The sequence below is a fragment of the Schistosoma mansoni genome, chromosome W (genome assembly GCF_000237925.1).
Source record: "Schistosoma mansoni strain Puerto Rico chromosome W, complete genome".
Taxonomy (NCBI): Eukaryota; Metazoa; Platyhelminthes; class Trematoda; order Strigeidida; family Schistosomatidae; genus Schistosoma; species Schistosoma mansoni.
The window spans coordinates 20880846-20897810 of NC_031502.1; the positions used below are offsets into that span (position 1 = coordinate 20880846).

The following is a 16965-nucleotide window of genomic DNA, read 5'->3' on the forward strand; positions in this document are numbered from 1 at the left end:
CAACTTATAGTTTACTTTTCCATTATCAGAAGGGGTTTTTGTGGAGATTTAGTATTTTCATATTTGAAAGCGTCAGTCAATTGAAGGTAGACCACCACCCTGGTAGTGGTGAAATGTTTATTTCATAAATAATCCATTAAACACACTTTTCAGGATTATAAGAGAGGTTCTAGGAATTACAAGGTTATATTATAACTTTATATAACGAACTTAATACAATGAATAAAGTTGAAGGAATATTGGTTGCTTTGTGACAATCATTTTTTATCCTTGGTTAGTTATTTGTGATTTGTTAAGTAACTCTTGATCATAATATACCAGTTAGGTATTTTTTTTTGTATGGTCAGCCTTGATTCCATAGTATATATATACATAGTCAGTTGGATACTTTTTCATCTTTTAAGATCCGTTCTATTCGTGAATTGAGGATTTGTCTCATGAACAAATCATCAATGGAGTCAGTCATCGTAGTATTTTATCAAATCAATTTTTCTAACTACCGAGACAATATTGTAGTGTTATGTACATTGTGTTTTTGTAAAAATATTCTAATTACGTATGTTAATATAGAAAGTCGATTGTTCAGAAATTGATTTCTTCTGTTGTAAATTGTATTTATTATGCATGAGCTTATTGTTTGTCAATTGTTTGTTTATAATATGATGAAATATCGAAATCGTGGAATCAACTTGGTAGCTGAGGGACAACGCGATGGCGTTTGAAGCGAAAGGTACTGGGTTCTAGTCCCAGAGTGAACATCAACTCTGAGGTGCAGATACATTCAGCTCACGAGTCCCAAATAGGATGAAACGCGCGTCCTGGATTCCACTGCTGGCCACTATCTAGCTCCCAAATGCCCTGGTACAGCCGAGAGTGGGGAGAGTCCGTTCTCCCTCTCCAAATGCTCTCACATGGCCACGCCTATATAGCCTCTGCCAGGAAAGTCCTACTCACTGCCTTCTCGTCGCGGAGGTGTTCTTTACAAAATTGAGAGGACCAAAAGCGAGTGTCCGGCGCTCTAACTGGGTTGGTGGACACGGAAAGTTCACCTAGGGTAGTTGGAAAACCCTGATTCCAAACCAATGGTGCACATGGGCTGGCTCCAGTATCCTGATGGAACAAATGGTGTATGGACGAATTATTGGTCACCGGCTACCATGGGACTGCATCTCTTGACGTTGCTCCACTGCCTCGTGGATCAGACCTCTAGGTCTGAGGCTCCGGGTGTGGCCCCTTAAGAAAACCACCTGTTTCAGTTTGGGCACCTGGGCAGTATCACAGTCCTCACACAAATCTCATTTGATTTGTGTGGCGCATATATATCTGGTGCCCCTTTGTACCAATATTTATGTTTAAATAAATAAATAAAATAAGTTATTGAATTTTGGTGCAGATGCAGACTACCCGGTGAGGGTTCTCGTGATGGCCAAAATTAGTAATTGGAGACGTTGAATGACATGGCCTGGTATCAGTCAGATTGGTTCAGATGTGTTCACGTTTTATCTCTTAGATTTTCTATTTCATTATACCTTCATAATTACGCTTTCATTGTTTACTGACTGTAGCTACTACCTTAATCTGCTGATCCGGTTTGCATATCGCAATAGCCTAGTCGGGCTATGTTGGTTGACATTTTCCTTCCCGTGGATCCTACCGTACCAGATAGGCTGTTTGGAGAACCATAATACTAAAATCAGCAAATTCGTGGTATGTGACATCAGTAAAGTGTTTCCCTAAGATAACTGGCATCTGCAGCAACGTAGCCTTCCCATATGGAAGGAGAGGGTTCGGAAATGTGTACCTTAAAAAATGTTACAGCTCACCTTATCCCACTGATTTCCGTCTCCTGGGGTAAGGCTTTAAAAGTATGGAGCTAACTTATCTGAAACTAACTAAGTAGTTGTCTTTTGGGATCTAGGACCACTCTGCTAGGCCACTCTTTCTCACGAACTGCAACGATCATCAATCAAGATCAACCAGATGGGATTACGTTCAGTTCCCAAATTCTAGCTATTGTCCCAGTCAGTTTCTCAGCTAAAACTGGGCCACCGTCCCTAAACATTTCTGGAGCTAGTCCACCAGAGCCTTCGTCTCTCTTCGCTTCAGGTCACCCATAGCCTTTTTCAACATCATTAAGAGTTGGGGACTTGCTTCAACTTCCCATACAAGTTGATTGCGGATAGACAGTAGCTTAAGAATAGCTAAAGGCCAGTTGAACTGTTTTATAGTGTTCTGCTCATCGATCTTATCTAAGTTGAGAGTGAATAGTAGTTGCATCCTTTTCTGGCATACTCTCATTAGCACCTGTCTTTATAGTACCTATTGCTTTGATCATCAATAGAGTTATCTGGCGCTACCAAATATCCGCTCTTCATCAAGTTATGGGACACAGACATATCAATGCCCAGTTATATTAGTGTTTATTGGGTTTAAGGCAGTGTTCGGCTCTGTTGACCGGGAGGTTCTGTGGCAATATTTACCATGGAAGTCCGTACCAAAAAGCATGTCAACCCCCATGAAGGCTCCACTCAGACATTATTCTTCGGGTTGGAGCTTATGACGAACAGCAAACTTTAAGTCTTTCAATGTCCCTCTTGTTTATTTTTGTAATACGTCTTCCTAGTTACAAGCTTTCATCTAATTTTCCAGGGAATTCCCTTCTCTTAGGATGTTCATTTATTGACTTTAAATACACTGATGACAGTCTTATTTGATGATGCTGACAAATCGAAGTCTTTTGGTCGCTTTGAGCTGCAGTGATAGCATGTTTAAAGTTCAATTCTCTTCCTTTAAATACAAAATGTAGTTTCAAGACCGGTCTGTATCAAAGCCTGAACTAATAATAAGGAGCGAAGTACCTGAGTGTATTGACCACTTGATTTACCTTGGAATTATCATCAGCCAGGGTGAGTTGGTGTCTGACGTTTCGTCGGGACGGATTCAGGTTGCTAGGTTCGCGTATACCGACTTGCATCATTCTTGGTATAAGCAAGATATCTGCCTACCAACCAAAAATGCATATTCTGTACAGAAGTCCTCTCCATCCTACTTTATGGCTGTGTAACGTTATCTATGAAGACACAAGACGTGCATAAGCTACAAGTGTTTCATCATAGGTGTCTTCAAAGCATTGTTAGCGTATCATGAAATGATCAAGTGGGCGATATTGAAGTGTAGTGTACTAAAAAGTTGGCTAATAAAGTTGTAAATGTCCATCGACCGAAGTCTTCAGGGCGTGTGGTACGTATGCCTAATAACCTCTTGTCTCGATAGGCAATGTGTACTGGTGTAAAGGTACGCTAGAATAAAGCTAGGAGTACCCAAGTCACTGGCTATTGATCTAAGTCATGTTGATCAATCCAAACTACCTGGTTGGAGTCCACAAGATAACTTTCATTAGTGACTGAAGACTATAGGTAACATTACTCAAAATCTATCACAATGGCACGAATACATTCACTCTCTTTGTCTTCCTCTTGATATTTAGTCTCAGTATCCTTTTAAATATACGTCTCCGCTCTGTCTCTTCGATCTGTGTTTCGAATACATGGGTGTTTTCATTATCATTTCTGTTGCAGTGTTCCACTCATTTGAGGTTGGTGAAGCTTCACTCGGTAAAGCCCATGGACTTAACTGTATCAGGTTCTGCTTCCCAAGGCTCAAGAACCTATCCCGTGGACGCGTTGCACTAGGAGCAAGTATAGTTTACATGCACATCGGTGACACAAGTTCTCACTCATGCATCCCATAGGTTACATATAGGTGTATTCACCCACCTGGTAGGGTAGATAATCACCACTCTGCTTAAACGTATTTGCCACAACTGACTATCTCTCACTCACACATAAACATAAGCACTCAGGGAGGGTTGATAGTCACCTCCCCTTAGTGTTTTCTATCATATCTTTTTATTATGTCTTCGACCTGAAGAATCGGGCCGCTAATTTTATTAGATATTGGGCAGACATTTCGGATTATGTTTCTTGTGCTAACCCACGCGCGTACGCTTTGCATATGCCTATACTCATAAACCACGCAAGCTGAGACTCATGCAATTCATATACATAGGCGTACACATTGGGTAGCTCGTCACGATTTTTAAAGCCTCGAAGAGTGAAATCCGCGGAGCCCAAATACAGCATCAGAGTGGTGGATCTGTCCAATCTCCGCCGACCTAAATTAGCTACCAAGGTCGCCCCCACTACCAAGCAGCTCCCCGTGAAGGGTTTGAGGCTGGTATATTTTCTGACTCCTTTGTTACTCCGTTTGTTAATTTCATCTCGTCGTGCTAATGTGGTATGGTAACGGGCTAACAGACATTTGTTTCAGACTCTACGTTGATTACAACTGACTGAATATAATGAAACTTATTTACTAAATATGGGTTTATGTATGCGGTTTTGAGTCACATATTCCATATGAATGCTAATGATAGTAGTTAGCTGCCAACTTCGAAATAGATGAGGAAATAGAACTGCTGAGATCTCCCTGTAAATGTTCTTAATTAATAAATTACCAGGTAGTGACTGGTTGACATTTGTTTTTTAAGTAATTTGTTCGTATATGTCTCTAAATCATTACGTGTCGTGTAATGGAATGGTAGGTCACCTAATGAATTTACAAAAGCTTCATCGACCAAGGTGGTTGAGATGTGTGCTGCTCATATATGGTCACCACTTACCTCATTTGCGTAATGCTTCTGTGTTGTTTTAATATTCTGATAGTAAAAATTTCGCAAACGGAGACGTAGCAACAGTCCCTAAAGTCAATAACTTTTAGTCTTCTACCGTGTTATTTAGTCCAAACTTTCTGCTTGAAGCTCGTATTGTAATCATCTGTGGATGGAGACGTTGCTTTTCATCACGTTACCCTAGTGGTTAAGGCGTTTGACTTTCAGTCTCTAATTTTCAGTTTGGAACCCCACTCTACCCACTTCGGTTTGAATCACTGGGTATTATCTCTAGCCCTCATACCTAAAGTGTGACTCAAAGTTAAATGCACGAATCTGTACACGGTAATAGGTTAGTAAGAATAGCAATATTCGCAGAATAATGTTATGGAAAAGATATAGGAACTCTGTTTAATATTTTGTTACTCTATAGATTTAAAATTGATGTCAGTTTGTACAGAAAACTGTTCAACAAAGTTTTCCTTCAGTTAAACTTCACTTATCAGTCAGGTATAATCAACTCATAACCTTGGAACAAATATACATTAGACTAGGTTGTTACGAGTGTTGAACGAGATCAAAATAATATCATAGCAATATCATAGAGAAAGACTAGACATGGAGAATATGATTCAAAAAGATGGATGAAAAGGCATGTATTAAGGATTACTGGGACTCAAGATTTAGAATAAGATAAAAAGTAAATATACCTACACCATTGTGAACGATTCTAAGCCATGTCACTCATCGTCTTGTGGTATTTCAACTCAGCTGTTATTCTGATGATGAGAATATAGAGATTTGGAGGATGATGTTACTCGGTCAATTGTTTATGTGTAAACGTTTGACAAATGACTTATCCATAGGTTGAAATCTCATTCCGTCTTCATCCTGAATAGTCAAGTAGTGTCACTAGGCCTTATGCAAATAGTGTTATTCAAAGTCAAGTATTTAATCTTGTACTTCCCAAAGGGAGCTGCATTATAAACGCTTTGTAAAAACAATTATAACTTTTTGTAGTAAGAAGTAAGTAAAGCTCAGTTGCTGTTGATTCTTAATCATAAGCAAAGAGAGGTGAAGATCTTTTTAAACTAAATAAATATAAACAAGGAAATGAATCTGGGGTATTGTACTTACTTGTTCACAGAACATCAAGTTAGATAATACATTCTATGAATGAACTAACTTTTGGTACTGTGCAGACGATCAGATTAGGACTTAATGTTACTAATCCAGATAAAGGCTTTCAAATATTTGATGGTTGATGAAACCTTCAAAAATAAGGGAAAATATATTACTATCTAGTATGGACCCCAAATGCCCTAGTACGACCGAGAGTGGGAAGAGTCCACTCTCCCTCTCGAAATGCTCTCATATGGTCACACGTATATAGCCTCTGCCACAAAAGTCCTACTCACTGCCTTCTCATGGCGGGGGTGTTGTTTACAAAAGTGAGAGGATGAAAAGCGAATGTCCGGCACTTTAACCGGGTTGGTGGACACGGAAAGTCTACCTAGGGGAGTTGGAAAACCCTGATTCCAAACCAATGGTGCGCATGGGCTGGCTCCAGTATCCTGATGGAACAAATGGCGTACGAACCAACCGTTGGTCACCGGCTATCATGGGACTGCATCTCCTCACGATGCTCCACTTCCTTGTGGATCAGACCTTTAGGTCAAAGGCTCGGGGTATGGCCCCTTAAGATAACCACTTGCTTTAGTTCGGGCATCTGGGCAGTATCACAGCCCTCACACAAATCGAATGAGATTTGTGAGGCGCATATTTATCTGGTGCTTCCTTGTACCAATATTTATGTGTTTAAATAAATAATAATAAACAAACTACTTATATTCAGTTAACTTTGAGTAATATATTTGAAAAAAAGAAGATAACAACCTATGCATTTAAAGAAGCCTAATTTTATAATTCAGTTTACTAATAGTTGTATATATGGTTTAGTATGATTTTCTTTGACTAAAATTATGTTTTGTTGGATATTCATATTGCTAATAAGATTGTTGCACTTACCCTACGTATTGTGAAGTGAAATAAGTAATGTATAATCCGCCTGTAGCTCCTTCGGGGGCTACTGCCGGTCCTAAGCCCGGATAAAGGAGGAGGGTTGGACATGGCGTTAGCGACCCCATCCTGTAGTAAACCAATTAACTAAAAAAACGCTAACCAGAAATCTTAAAACTAGTTACTTTTGATCATTCATTCATATTCATCATTATAGGGTTATGAAGATTGTTGAGCTTAGATTGATGTCATGAATGGATCAATGTTAGACTACCATTGAAAACCTCAAAACATTGGATGGCCATTTCGTTCTAGTATGGAACTCCTCATCAATGCGCCTCCACGATCCCGCATGTGGGACTCGAACCCAAGACCTTCGGTCTCGCACACGAACGCCTAACCTCTAAACCACTGATCAGACATCCAAGATATGACTTTATTGTTTAGTGATAAAAGTTATCTAGTTTGATCATATCTTCCTTTATGGAAAGCAAACAAATTCAAATGTAGGATTGGTGTTGAAAGACATATCAATGTACCCATAAAACAATAACTGATCGCTAAGCATACAAATCTTGTGGCAATGACCTTTTGGTGTTTTGTATGTGTGTACATAATCCCTTCATTATTTTGTGTAGTAGCTAATGTATGTACATCATTCAGTCGATTCAAGGAATGGAATATCAGTTACATCATAGAGTACTCATACATTCCTAGTTGACAAGATATCACGGTCAGTAATTAACAGGAATTAAGAGTTATATGGTTTCCCTAGTGATTTTAACAGTTAATGCGAGTAAAGATACACAACAGTAACGACAAATATGGATGAAAAACGAGAGAATAATCGATCTAGCTAAATACTTTAAGGTAGTTATCCTAATGATTCTGAATATTATTCATATTGAATGGTTTATCCATAGAATATATTGATCTCAATATATTCCAGTGAACTAGGGGGTATTCTGTAGACAACCAGTTGGTGTTTGATATGGTTATGCGATCAATTTTTATACTAATGCTCCAAAGCAGTGAGTTACAGATAAATATCATCCATGAACCTAAGAGCTTTTGATTTCCAGTATCCGTAAATCATGGGTTTCTTATTTAACATAGTGTTGGATAAAGTGTTTGTACAGTTTTCATAAGGGATTGATATCATTCGGAGGACCGTTAAAAATACAAGAGTGCTAAGCAGTTTCTTTCTCGTCATTTGGGTTTTATTGGCAGTGTGCGGTTACGACTTTAATTTGAATTTCACAATGAGTACTATCCAGTCATTCAGTAAAAAAAACCAAGTAGTCCACATCTTTCCAGCTCATTCGTTATGCTATGACGACTCTCATCCATTGGATTTGAAATTGGCAGGATATACCAAGCTTTATTTTCAGTGTTTATTTAGTTTACATCGGATTTCTTAGTCATCTCTTATTTGTTTATTTCAGGTTCGACCACTGCCACCAGTTAAAAAGCGTATCACTTTAAAAACAGCTCTTAAAGCTTTTGGATTATTTTGTACATTCACCGGGAGTGGTCTTTTAGGTTACAAACTATTTGTAGAATTACCATTATACAATGGACCAACAAGAGATCTACAAAATAAGCCAATTGTAATAACACAACCATGTGGTGAGTTATAAATGTGTGTTTAGTGAATTTGTTATGTATAATTACTTTTCTATAATTCAATTTTTTCCTTTGTAATCATCATAATTGTCAGTGAACTAGAATGGTCGTTTTTTAAGGGACTTCTGCTGGAGGCTTTGATTTTAAAGACTCAGCGAACAAAACATCATTATATGCAGTCTGATATAGTCCGGTGAATAAAGCAGGTTCATACGCTATTCGTTCATTCAAGATTGTAGACTCTATATACACTATTCGCAATCAACGTTTGTTTAACTCCTTCAGGTGAACTTCCCGTACCCACCGACCGGTCTAAGTATAGTATGTTCGCTTTTTGTCCTCTCAATTCAGTAAAAGGTACCCCTCAGTCAGTCAGCTACAACGTAGGATCAGGCACATATATACGTCGGTCCAAGTTGCCACACCTCATTAGCACAACAAGATGAACACCAAATTCATAGAAGTAGTTACTTCAATGGTAGTATGACATAAAAGAAAGATTGTTTATGAGGATATAATACAGGAAGAAAGAATTAGTTCGTAGAAATAAAGGTATAAAGCAATTTTAATCTCACAGTTTAAGGGAAGATAAAGAGTGCATACACCTACACCACTATGATCGATTCTGAACCATGTCACCTAGAGTCTCCAACATTAGTCACGATAGTCACGCCCATCCCAACCAAGTAGTCTGCATCTACCAACATGTCTCTGACTAAAAGTTAGTGACTTTATAGACTGATGCTACATTTTGGTTTTAGCACCCTTAACTTTCTTTCAACCATCTCCAACACTAGTCAGCATTACGCGTCGTGGTAATCGGTGTTCAGGCATACGTGACAGGTGGCTCAACCTTCTTAGTTGGTGAAGATTTCTAAGGCATATGTGGTCAAATACTATTAACTTACGAGTATCTCCTACTCTTAATGGCCACGTTTCGAAGCCGTAAATTAGAAGAGAACGAACTGTTGCGCAGTATACTCGTCCCTTATTTGATAGGTGACGTAAGTTGACAAAAGCCAAACGAGCTTTTTGAATCCGTGCTGAGATTTCGTCAGACACCAACCCATTAGGACGAATCAGACTTCCAAGATAAGTGAAGTTGTCGACGTGTTCAACTACTTCACTCCCTATCCTTAGTTCCAGTGTTGACGCAGGCCAGTTGTGAAGCAACAAGTGGAGAAACGCATTCCAAACATCCTAGCATTGTTCCTCAGTGCTACCAAAAGACTCTGCATTTTATCAGCATCTTCACCAAACAGGACTATATCATCTGTGTATTGTAAGTGGATAAGTGGACCTCCTGGTAGATCAATACCCGAAAATTCAGTCGACGAGAGTGTTATTTCCAGAAGTAGGTTTATGATGAGGTTAAACAAAAATCGGGATAGTGGACAGCCTTGTCGGACACCACTTGAGGTTGCGAAATGAGATGACAGTTCGCCATAAGCTGTGGCTTGACTGGTGTTGTTCGAGTGAGGAGCCTTCACAAGGTTGATGTATTTTTGATGTACACCTTTCAATGACAGACACTGCCACGGAACCCCTTGGTCTACAGAGTCAAATGCTGCTTTTAAATGAAGAGAAACTATCATTGTCTGACGCCGATAAGCATTTATGTGTTCTAAAGTGCTCACCTATAACCTCTCTGCGCACCGCACCCAGGCCATTCAGTAATTGTCATGTATCTCTATTCTAAAGACCATAGAGTTGGGATCCAGTGGTTCATATTCGTAACTTCAGTCGCTATGTTTTCCATGACTATTATGCATTCCCATTAGGTGTACTTGTGTTGTGCCCAACATACTAATCCACGAAATTGAGTGACACATCCACGATTGTCTTCAGTGAGTTACTATCTCCTAACAGACCCAGTTGAATTCCACTAGTCACTGCTTCTCACTAAAACTCCAGGAAATACCTCTTGAAGCCAGTCACTAGTGAGCATATGTTGAATAATATCAGAAGAGGTTTTTGTGAATATTATAGTAATTTTAATTATTTGAGATCATTAGTCAATTAAAGCTAGATCACCATGGAAAACTGAGTGTGGGATCTTCGATGCGCACTGTTGAGGAGTCCAATACTAGGTCGAAACGGCCGTCCAGTACTTCCAGGTTTTCCATGGTGATCTAGCTTCAATTGACTCATGATCTCAACTATTGAATATATGTTTTGTTTTGTATTTTCTAAAAAAATAATCATATTCTGACCCATATTTCTTTCTTTTCTCTTATTCCTTATTTAGCTAAAATTTCTCGAGAGTTAGTATATAATTTAGCTAAACAAGGTTCACATCTTATCTTAGCTGATAATCATTGGGATAAATGTGAAGAATTAAAAGATCATTTATTACGTAAATTTAGTGTTAAATCTGATATGATTGAATGCCGTCATTTAGAATTAGATAGTATGTTATCCATACGACGATTTGCTGCTGGTATATTATCAGATTTCTCACAATTAGATTCTGTAATTATACAACCTCCATCATCTATTAGTGGGATTATATCGGGGAAACGACGTTTAACCCATGATGGCTTTGAAAAAGAATTAGGTATCAATTATTTTGCTACCTATTTATTAAGTCGTTTATTCATCAATAGATTAAATGAATCTAATGGACGACTTATCTTAGTGATTGATACAAAATCTGCTAATATAGAACAAGAGAATATAATGAAACAATCAGGAACATCACAAATTACTCTTCCTTTAGATAATATTAATTGGGATCATGAAAATAGTTATACACCAGAGAATGCATATCGTCGTGCACAGTGGTTTTTATTAATGTTTGCTGAGTAAGTTATTATTTTCTTTACTAGTCATTGGTCATTGGTTAAGTTCAGTTGATGTTGTTTTGTTGTTTCTTATGAATAGAGTGGTCTTGAGTGCTGTTAGAGGTATGAGGGCAGTTAACACTTCCCGGTTGCCCACACCGTGGAAGGGTTCTTCTAGAGGTAACTGAAAAGGAAATTGGGTTAGAAGTGGTCTTAATGACCTGAGAACGTGACCGCAGTGCCCAAGAGACAACTGCTTGAGGTCGGTCACACACGACCTTTTTGTGGGTAGTTTTTGTGTTAGCTCCGTTCTTCAAAGGACCTTACCGCCGGAGACGGATATCCGTGAGATAAGGCGAGGTGTGCATTTTTAGGGTCGACCTTTTCTAACCCCACCCCTCCTTGTGGGAAGGCAGCATCGCTGTTATGTTGGTTGTCTGAAGGAAACACCTTACTGCTGTCACACCTCTGTACAGTCAGCAGTACGACTTCGCCTTCGGACCTTCGGTTCGCTGCTTTTAGTCTTACCGCTCTTCAACCGACCTGTCTGGCATGGTAGGACCTCGAGGAACGATTGTTCCAGCCAGTATAGCTCGATTGGTTCATCACGATAGGGAAGCCCAACCACCACGTCAAGGTAGCAGCAACGGTCGTTATTTAGAAAACATTTATGGATCATGTTATATCGATTGCTTGTGTGCCCAGTTGATATATATGAATGTGATAAGACCGCCCAATTAGAGAGCGAGCAGTGAATTTATTGATCGCCCAATGATACACAAAAGTCGTTTGAGCAGTCTTGATTACTTGTCGGTCCTGCTTTCTGCCTAGCCCAGCCAGTTAAGTTCAGAACACTAATAACAGCATCTACAATATGAATCATTATTTTCAAACATACTGGGTTTATATACCAAACAAACCGACCACATCGTACCATAAAATAGAAAATATCATTTGTACAAGTTTTGGTCAAATGTGGCTGTGAATAGGGGGAACAGTACTTAATGGACTAGGGATAACTTAAGAATGGTAAATCGTATAATAATAGTCTATAGGTCAAAATAAAGCTTATAATAAGGGTAACGTGGATATGAATACTTTAGTTACTTAACAATTATACAATAGGAAATATACATTTCATATTGGTTCATAAATAGTCCCCAAAGTTACCATTCATAATTCTCCATGGGATATAACAGATCATCTTCAATGATCATTAGTTTTTGTTGTTGTTGATCGTAATGTATTTAAATGAAAGAAACATGATGAGGAAATGTTAAGAATAACTGTGTTTCAATATCCTGCTAATTGTCCGATGAGTTTAATTTCAAAACCCACTGCTAAGTTATCTAATATTTACTCAACAACGCTTACATTGAATAACCCTTGAGTGAATAGTAATGAGTAATTAATATAAATATTTTGGTCATACAAGAAGTTAGTTGCGGCTTGAATAGCTCAATAGGTAACTTCCCCGACTATGAATCCACCAAGAGATATCAGTTTCTCTGAAATCTCAAGTAAGTCGTTGCTGATGGGTGTCAACTAACATGGGGATTATACCAAGCAGAATGTCCTCTCAACTATCTCCGACCACCAAACTCGTGGATAGTATAATTTACAAACGAACCGACCTCATATAAGATAGGTCTTGGATTTTAGCGCGAAATTCATTCATCCATATGGCTAAATAGCATTATAGCTTATGTCAACTCGATGAAAACTATAACCCTCATTACTAATCCTAATTCCCCACACTAATTTATAACCCTCACTTAACTCTAGTAAGTAGGTGAATTTCCTCAAGATCACTCAAATGTCGCTCAAAGATCGTCCACAAATTATAGTCTCATCCCAAACTCATTAACAGACGGAAATTTCTGTTGAGAAATCACATCTCTGAACAGTTTGCTAACGAAATAGTTCAAAGTTCAAATTGGATGTTTGGTGGTAGTTCGAAGAAAACTTTGCTTGATCTAGCTCCTGTACTAGTCTATACTCGTCACCAAAGTATACCTGCAATTCCGAGGGAAATGCTGCTCTTTGTGGGTTTGAACACATATCATCCAAATTCACAGTCTGAAAAGTTACCACTGAGTTATTTAAGACTGAGATATTTATAGGGTGTATATAACAGGAAGCTAAGTTTTAGTCAGTACACTTCTGAATGTAGACGAATAGTTTTTGTATAGAAAGGAGGGACATCTCTAATATTCACTTAACAACTAAGAGAAATTCATCTCACTTAACAAAATATGCCTCTTACGCAGAATACAATAAATAACAACAGCGAGATCGTCACTAAATTCTATATATATCGTCCTCAGCCACTGAGTCACATGATCTTTAGGATCATAACCTAATGAGTTGTGACTGACTAACAGATTGACATCTGTTTGTTCATCACTTTGGTATTTCACTGCGTTGATGTAGGATGAAAACTTGAATCGATGAACATATATCACAAGTCTTAATTTGTCTATCACTGACTAATGGAAAAGGTGTCAGTCGTTTACTTCCATCTCTTATTTAGTGGCACCTTGTCATGTTATCTACAGTTTTTACACTCAGTTGCAGCGTCCACAAATAATGACGTAAATAGGAGTCAGTAATACGACAATCGTAAAACATTTTCAAGCTACCAAAGTTAGTGTTTCAAGACAGTGACGCAGATTGAAGAAATATCATCACTCCGATCTAGGACGTTCACAGACCTCAATGTAACCTACCTTATATTACTGACAGAAGTTAACAATCCTTCGAGACAATGATGACCCATTATTAGGCGTCCAGTTTTTACAAGTATAAAACAGAACTTTTTTAAGTAATATGTTGTATACTCAACTTTTTTTTTATAAGAAAACCAACGTCGTGACTTCACTTGGTGTTGTTTACTTGTATCTTCCCATTGTTACTTAGAACTGCAATTGATCAGTCTCTTGTTGGCATGTATGCATCCTGTGCGGACTGCTTCGATATTGCCTGAAGTCACAAGCTTTATAAGCAAAGATGGATAGTGGCTAGCAGTGGAATCCAGTTTGACGTGCGTTTCGTCCTATTTGGGACTTGTCAGATGGATGTACATGCATCTCAGATTTGATGTTCACTCTGGGACTCGAGCCCAGTACTTTTCACTTCAAACGCCATCGCGTTATCCACTTAGCTACTGAGTTCGAATCCCAGAGTGAACATCAACTCTGAGGTTCAGGTACATCCAGGTGACGAGTCCCAAATAGGATGGAACGCGCGTCAAACTGGATTCCACTGCTAACCACTATCCAACGTCGTGACTGTTTCAAATATGATCCAAATTGAAATAAGTTGGTCTAATTTTCAATTTACTCGGTTTGATCGTATCATTTATACCACCATCACAAGCATTGATGCAGCTAAAGTAATATATTAATAATATCCTGTTTCATTGAAACCATAAACCGATCAATGTTAGACCACTATTGAAAACCAAGAAGCATTAGACGGCCGTTTCGTCCTGGCATGGAACTCCCCGTCAGTGCGCATCCACGACTTAACATGCGGGAATCAAACCCATCACCGTCGGTCTCACGCATAAATACTTGACCTCGAGATCACCGAACCGGTATAGAACAATTTTAATGTCTAACTTAAATCAATCCATAATATTACGTGACCATTTTCGATTGTGTTCGGTATGCAACTATCTCATACCTGACAAGCTTAAGGTTCATTAATCACGGCTTCTTACTAGAACTCCTAGAATTCCTTCTTCAAGTTAGTCACTATTGAGTACATGATCATTATCAGTATTGTTTAGTACTTTCAGATTTCAAATAGATTACTGTAAAAGTAATAATAACAATTTTCTTTCTTCTTATTATTATTATAGTGAACTTGCACGTCGTAATTCTTCAATTCAAGGTAATAAAGCATCCATCCTAGTTACAAATCCTATTGTTACACGTGGTTTAACTCCTGATCTAGATGAGAAATATAATAATACTAAAGGAATATTAAAATTAATTTATATGTTGATGGATATATGTCCACATTTAATTAGTCGTAAAACATCTAATACTACTTTATATTGTGCAACAGTTGATTCTCCAACTATTGATATTCATAAAAATGATCACTCAATGGTTAATTGTGCTCCAATTTATCAAGATTTACGTTTATCAGTATCTTCGAAACAAACAATGAATCAAACGATTGATAATAGACGTCAAATATTAGAATTATTATGGAGATTAAGTGAAAAATGGACTCGTTTAGATACACATCCTAATGCATTACCATTACCTAATCGACAATTCATGAAGATGAAGAAGGAGAATAATAATGATAGTCAATTATTAGATAGTAAAGTTGAAACTATTTCTTCTATTCATGTATAAATTATAAAGAAAAACTATCACAAATTATTTCTTTCATTCTTATTGGTTAATAGTATGATGTGTGAGCGAAAATGATAATGATTGGTTGTATTTTTAATACCGATTACTCTTTGTTCCTGTTCTTTCCTTATTGATCTTCTGCCAAAATAAATTCTATGTATGACCATCACCATATACTACTTATGTGGATATAAGTAGACCGCACCACACTCGTCCCATCTTGAAAGCATTCGTCCATGCGGTGGTTCTGATCGCCGTGCACACCTTCTTGTACTGCAGTCTGTGCCAAAATCTCCGTCAGAATGTCGAGTCTGCGGCGCGCTGACCTCCATAGCTCCGTCGACCTGCCGGGGTACCGACATCTACTCGGCACCTGGGACTTTCAATATCCGTACTTCACCGGTCTGCTGAGCTATCTACATCCGATGTCCGCCCAGCAGCCGCACGTCCCACTGCCCCTCTCCGTTGACAGCTCCTGCTACAGCCAACGCCGACCTGCCAGAACACTCACTCGACGTCACCAAACTGTCCCAGCTAGCACCTCAACTCCAAACCCGCAGCGGCGTACACAGAACAGCACCCTTCCTCTCCTGGTTGGCAGTGATACTAAATGTAGTGACCAGAAGTCGAATGGGGACATTTGATTGTATTATAGCACCACAATACAGAATATCTTATTAAAATATGAGGACCTAATAGTGAACAGTTAATTTGCAAAATAACAATCAATTGTCTCAATTTGACTATTTCTTCTGCAAATATCCGTCCATAGTCTCAGATTATAATTGTTCATGCATTTTCGTACCAATTGCGTGCCGTTTCCGTTCTCTTCTTATCGATCTCCAACTGAAATACATTCAATGCCCGACCATCACCATATACTACTTATGTGGACATCAGTAACCCACACCACAATACTATTATCGATTATTTAATTCTACATGTTAGTAGTGATCTCTTATAGTCTTCTAACCACTATAAGCAACAATGCAGGCATGTTCGAGATGTGATTCTCCACCTCGAATTGCAAAATGTTACTTCAGGATTGGGTTGCATCGGCACCTGAACTAATGATAGGGAGTGAAGTAGTTGAGCGTGTTGACCGCTTCACTTATCTTAGGAGTCTCATCAGCTCTTGTGGTCTGGTGTGTGACGAAACCTCAGCACGGATACAGAAGGCTCGTCTAGCTTTCACCAACTTGTGTCACTTGTGGCGTAGGCGAGATATCCGTCTAGCAACCAAAGGACGGGTTTACTGTGCAGCAGTTCATTCCGTCCTACTTTATGGTAGTGAAACATGACCGGTAAGAGTAGAGGATATTCGTAGGCTACTAGTATTCGATCATAGGTGTCTTCGAAGCATTACTCATATATCCTGGGACCACAGAGTAAGTAATGCAGTTGTTAGGAAACGAGTACTAGGTAAGGATGGCAAATCGACTGATGAAGTAGTGAAACTTGATCAGTTGAGATGACTGGGACACGTGTTACGTAT

General features: G+C 38.6%; 1 protein-coding gene across 1 annotated transcript; it reads left to right on the plus strand.

Moving 5' to 3' along the window:
- Window positions 1–7516: 7516 nt before the first annotated feature.
- On the plus strand, window positions 7517–15470 carry Smp_015520 (putative short chain dehydrogenase; the record flags this gene model as incomplete). Its single annotated transcript, XM_018788935.1, has 4 exons — window positions 7517–7558; window positions 8134–8317; window positions 10563–11118; window positions 14963–15470. 4 exons carry the CDS (start codon window positions 7517–7519, stop codon window positions 15468–15470), a joined length of 1290 nt encoding a protein of 429 aa, XP_018654428.1.
- Between the last annotated feature and the right edge of the window lie 1495 nt (window positions 15471–16965).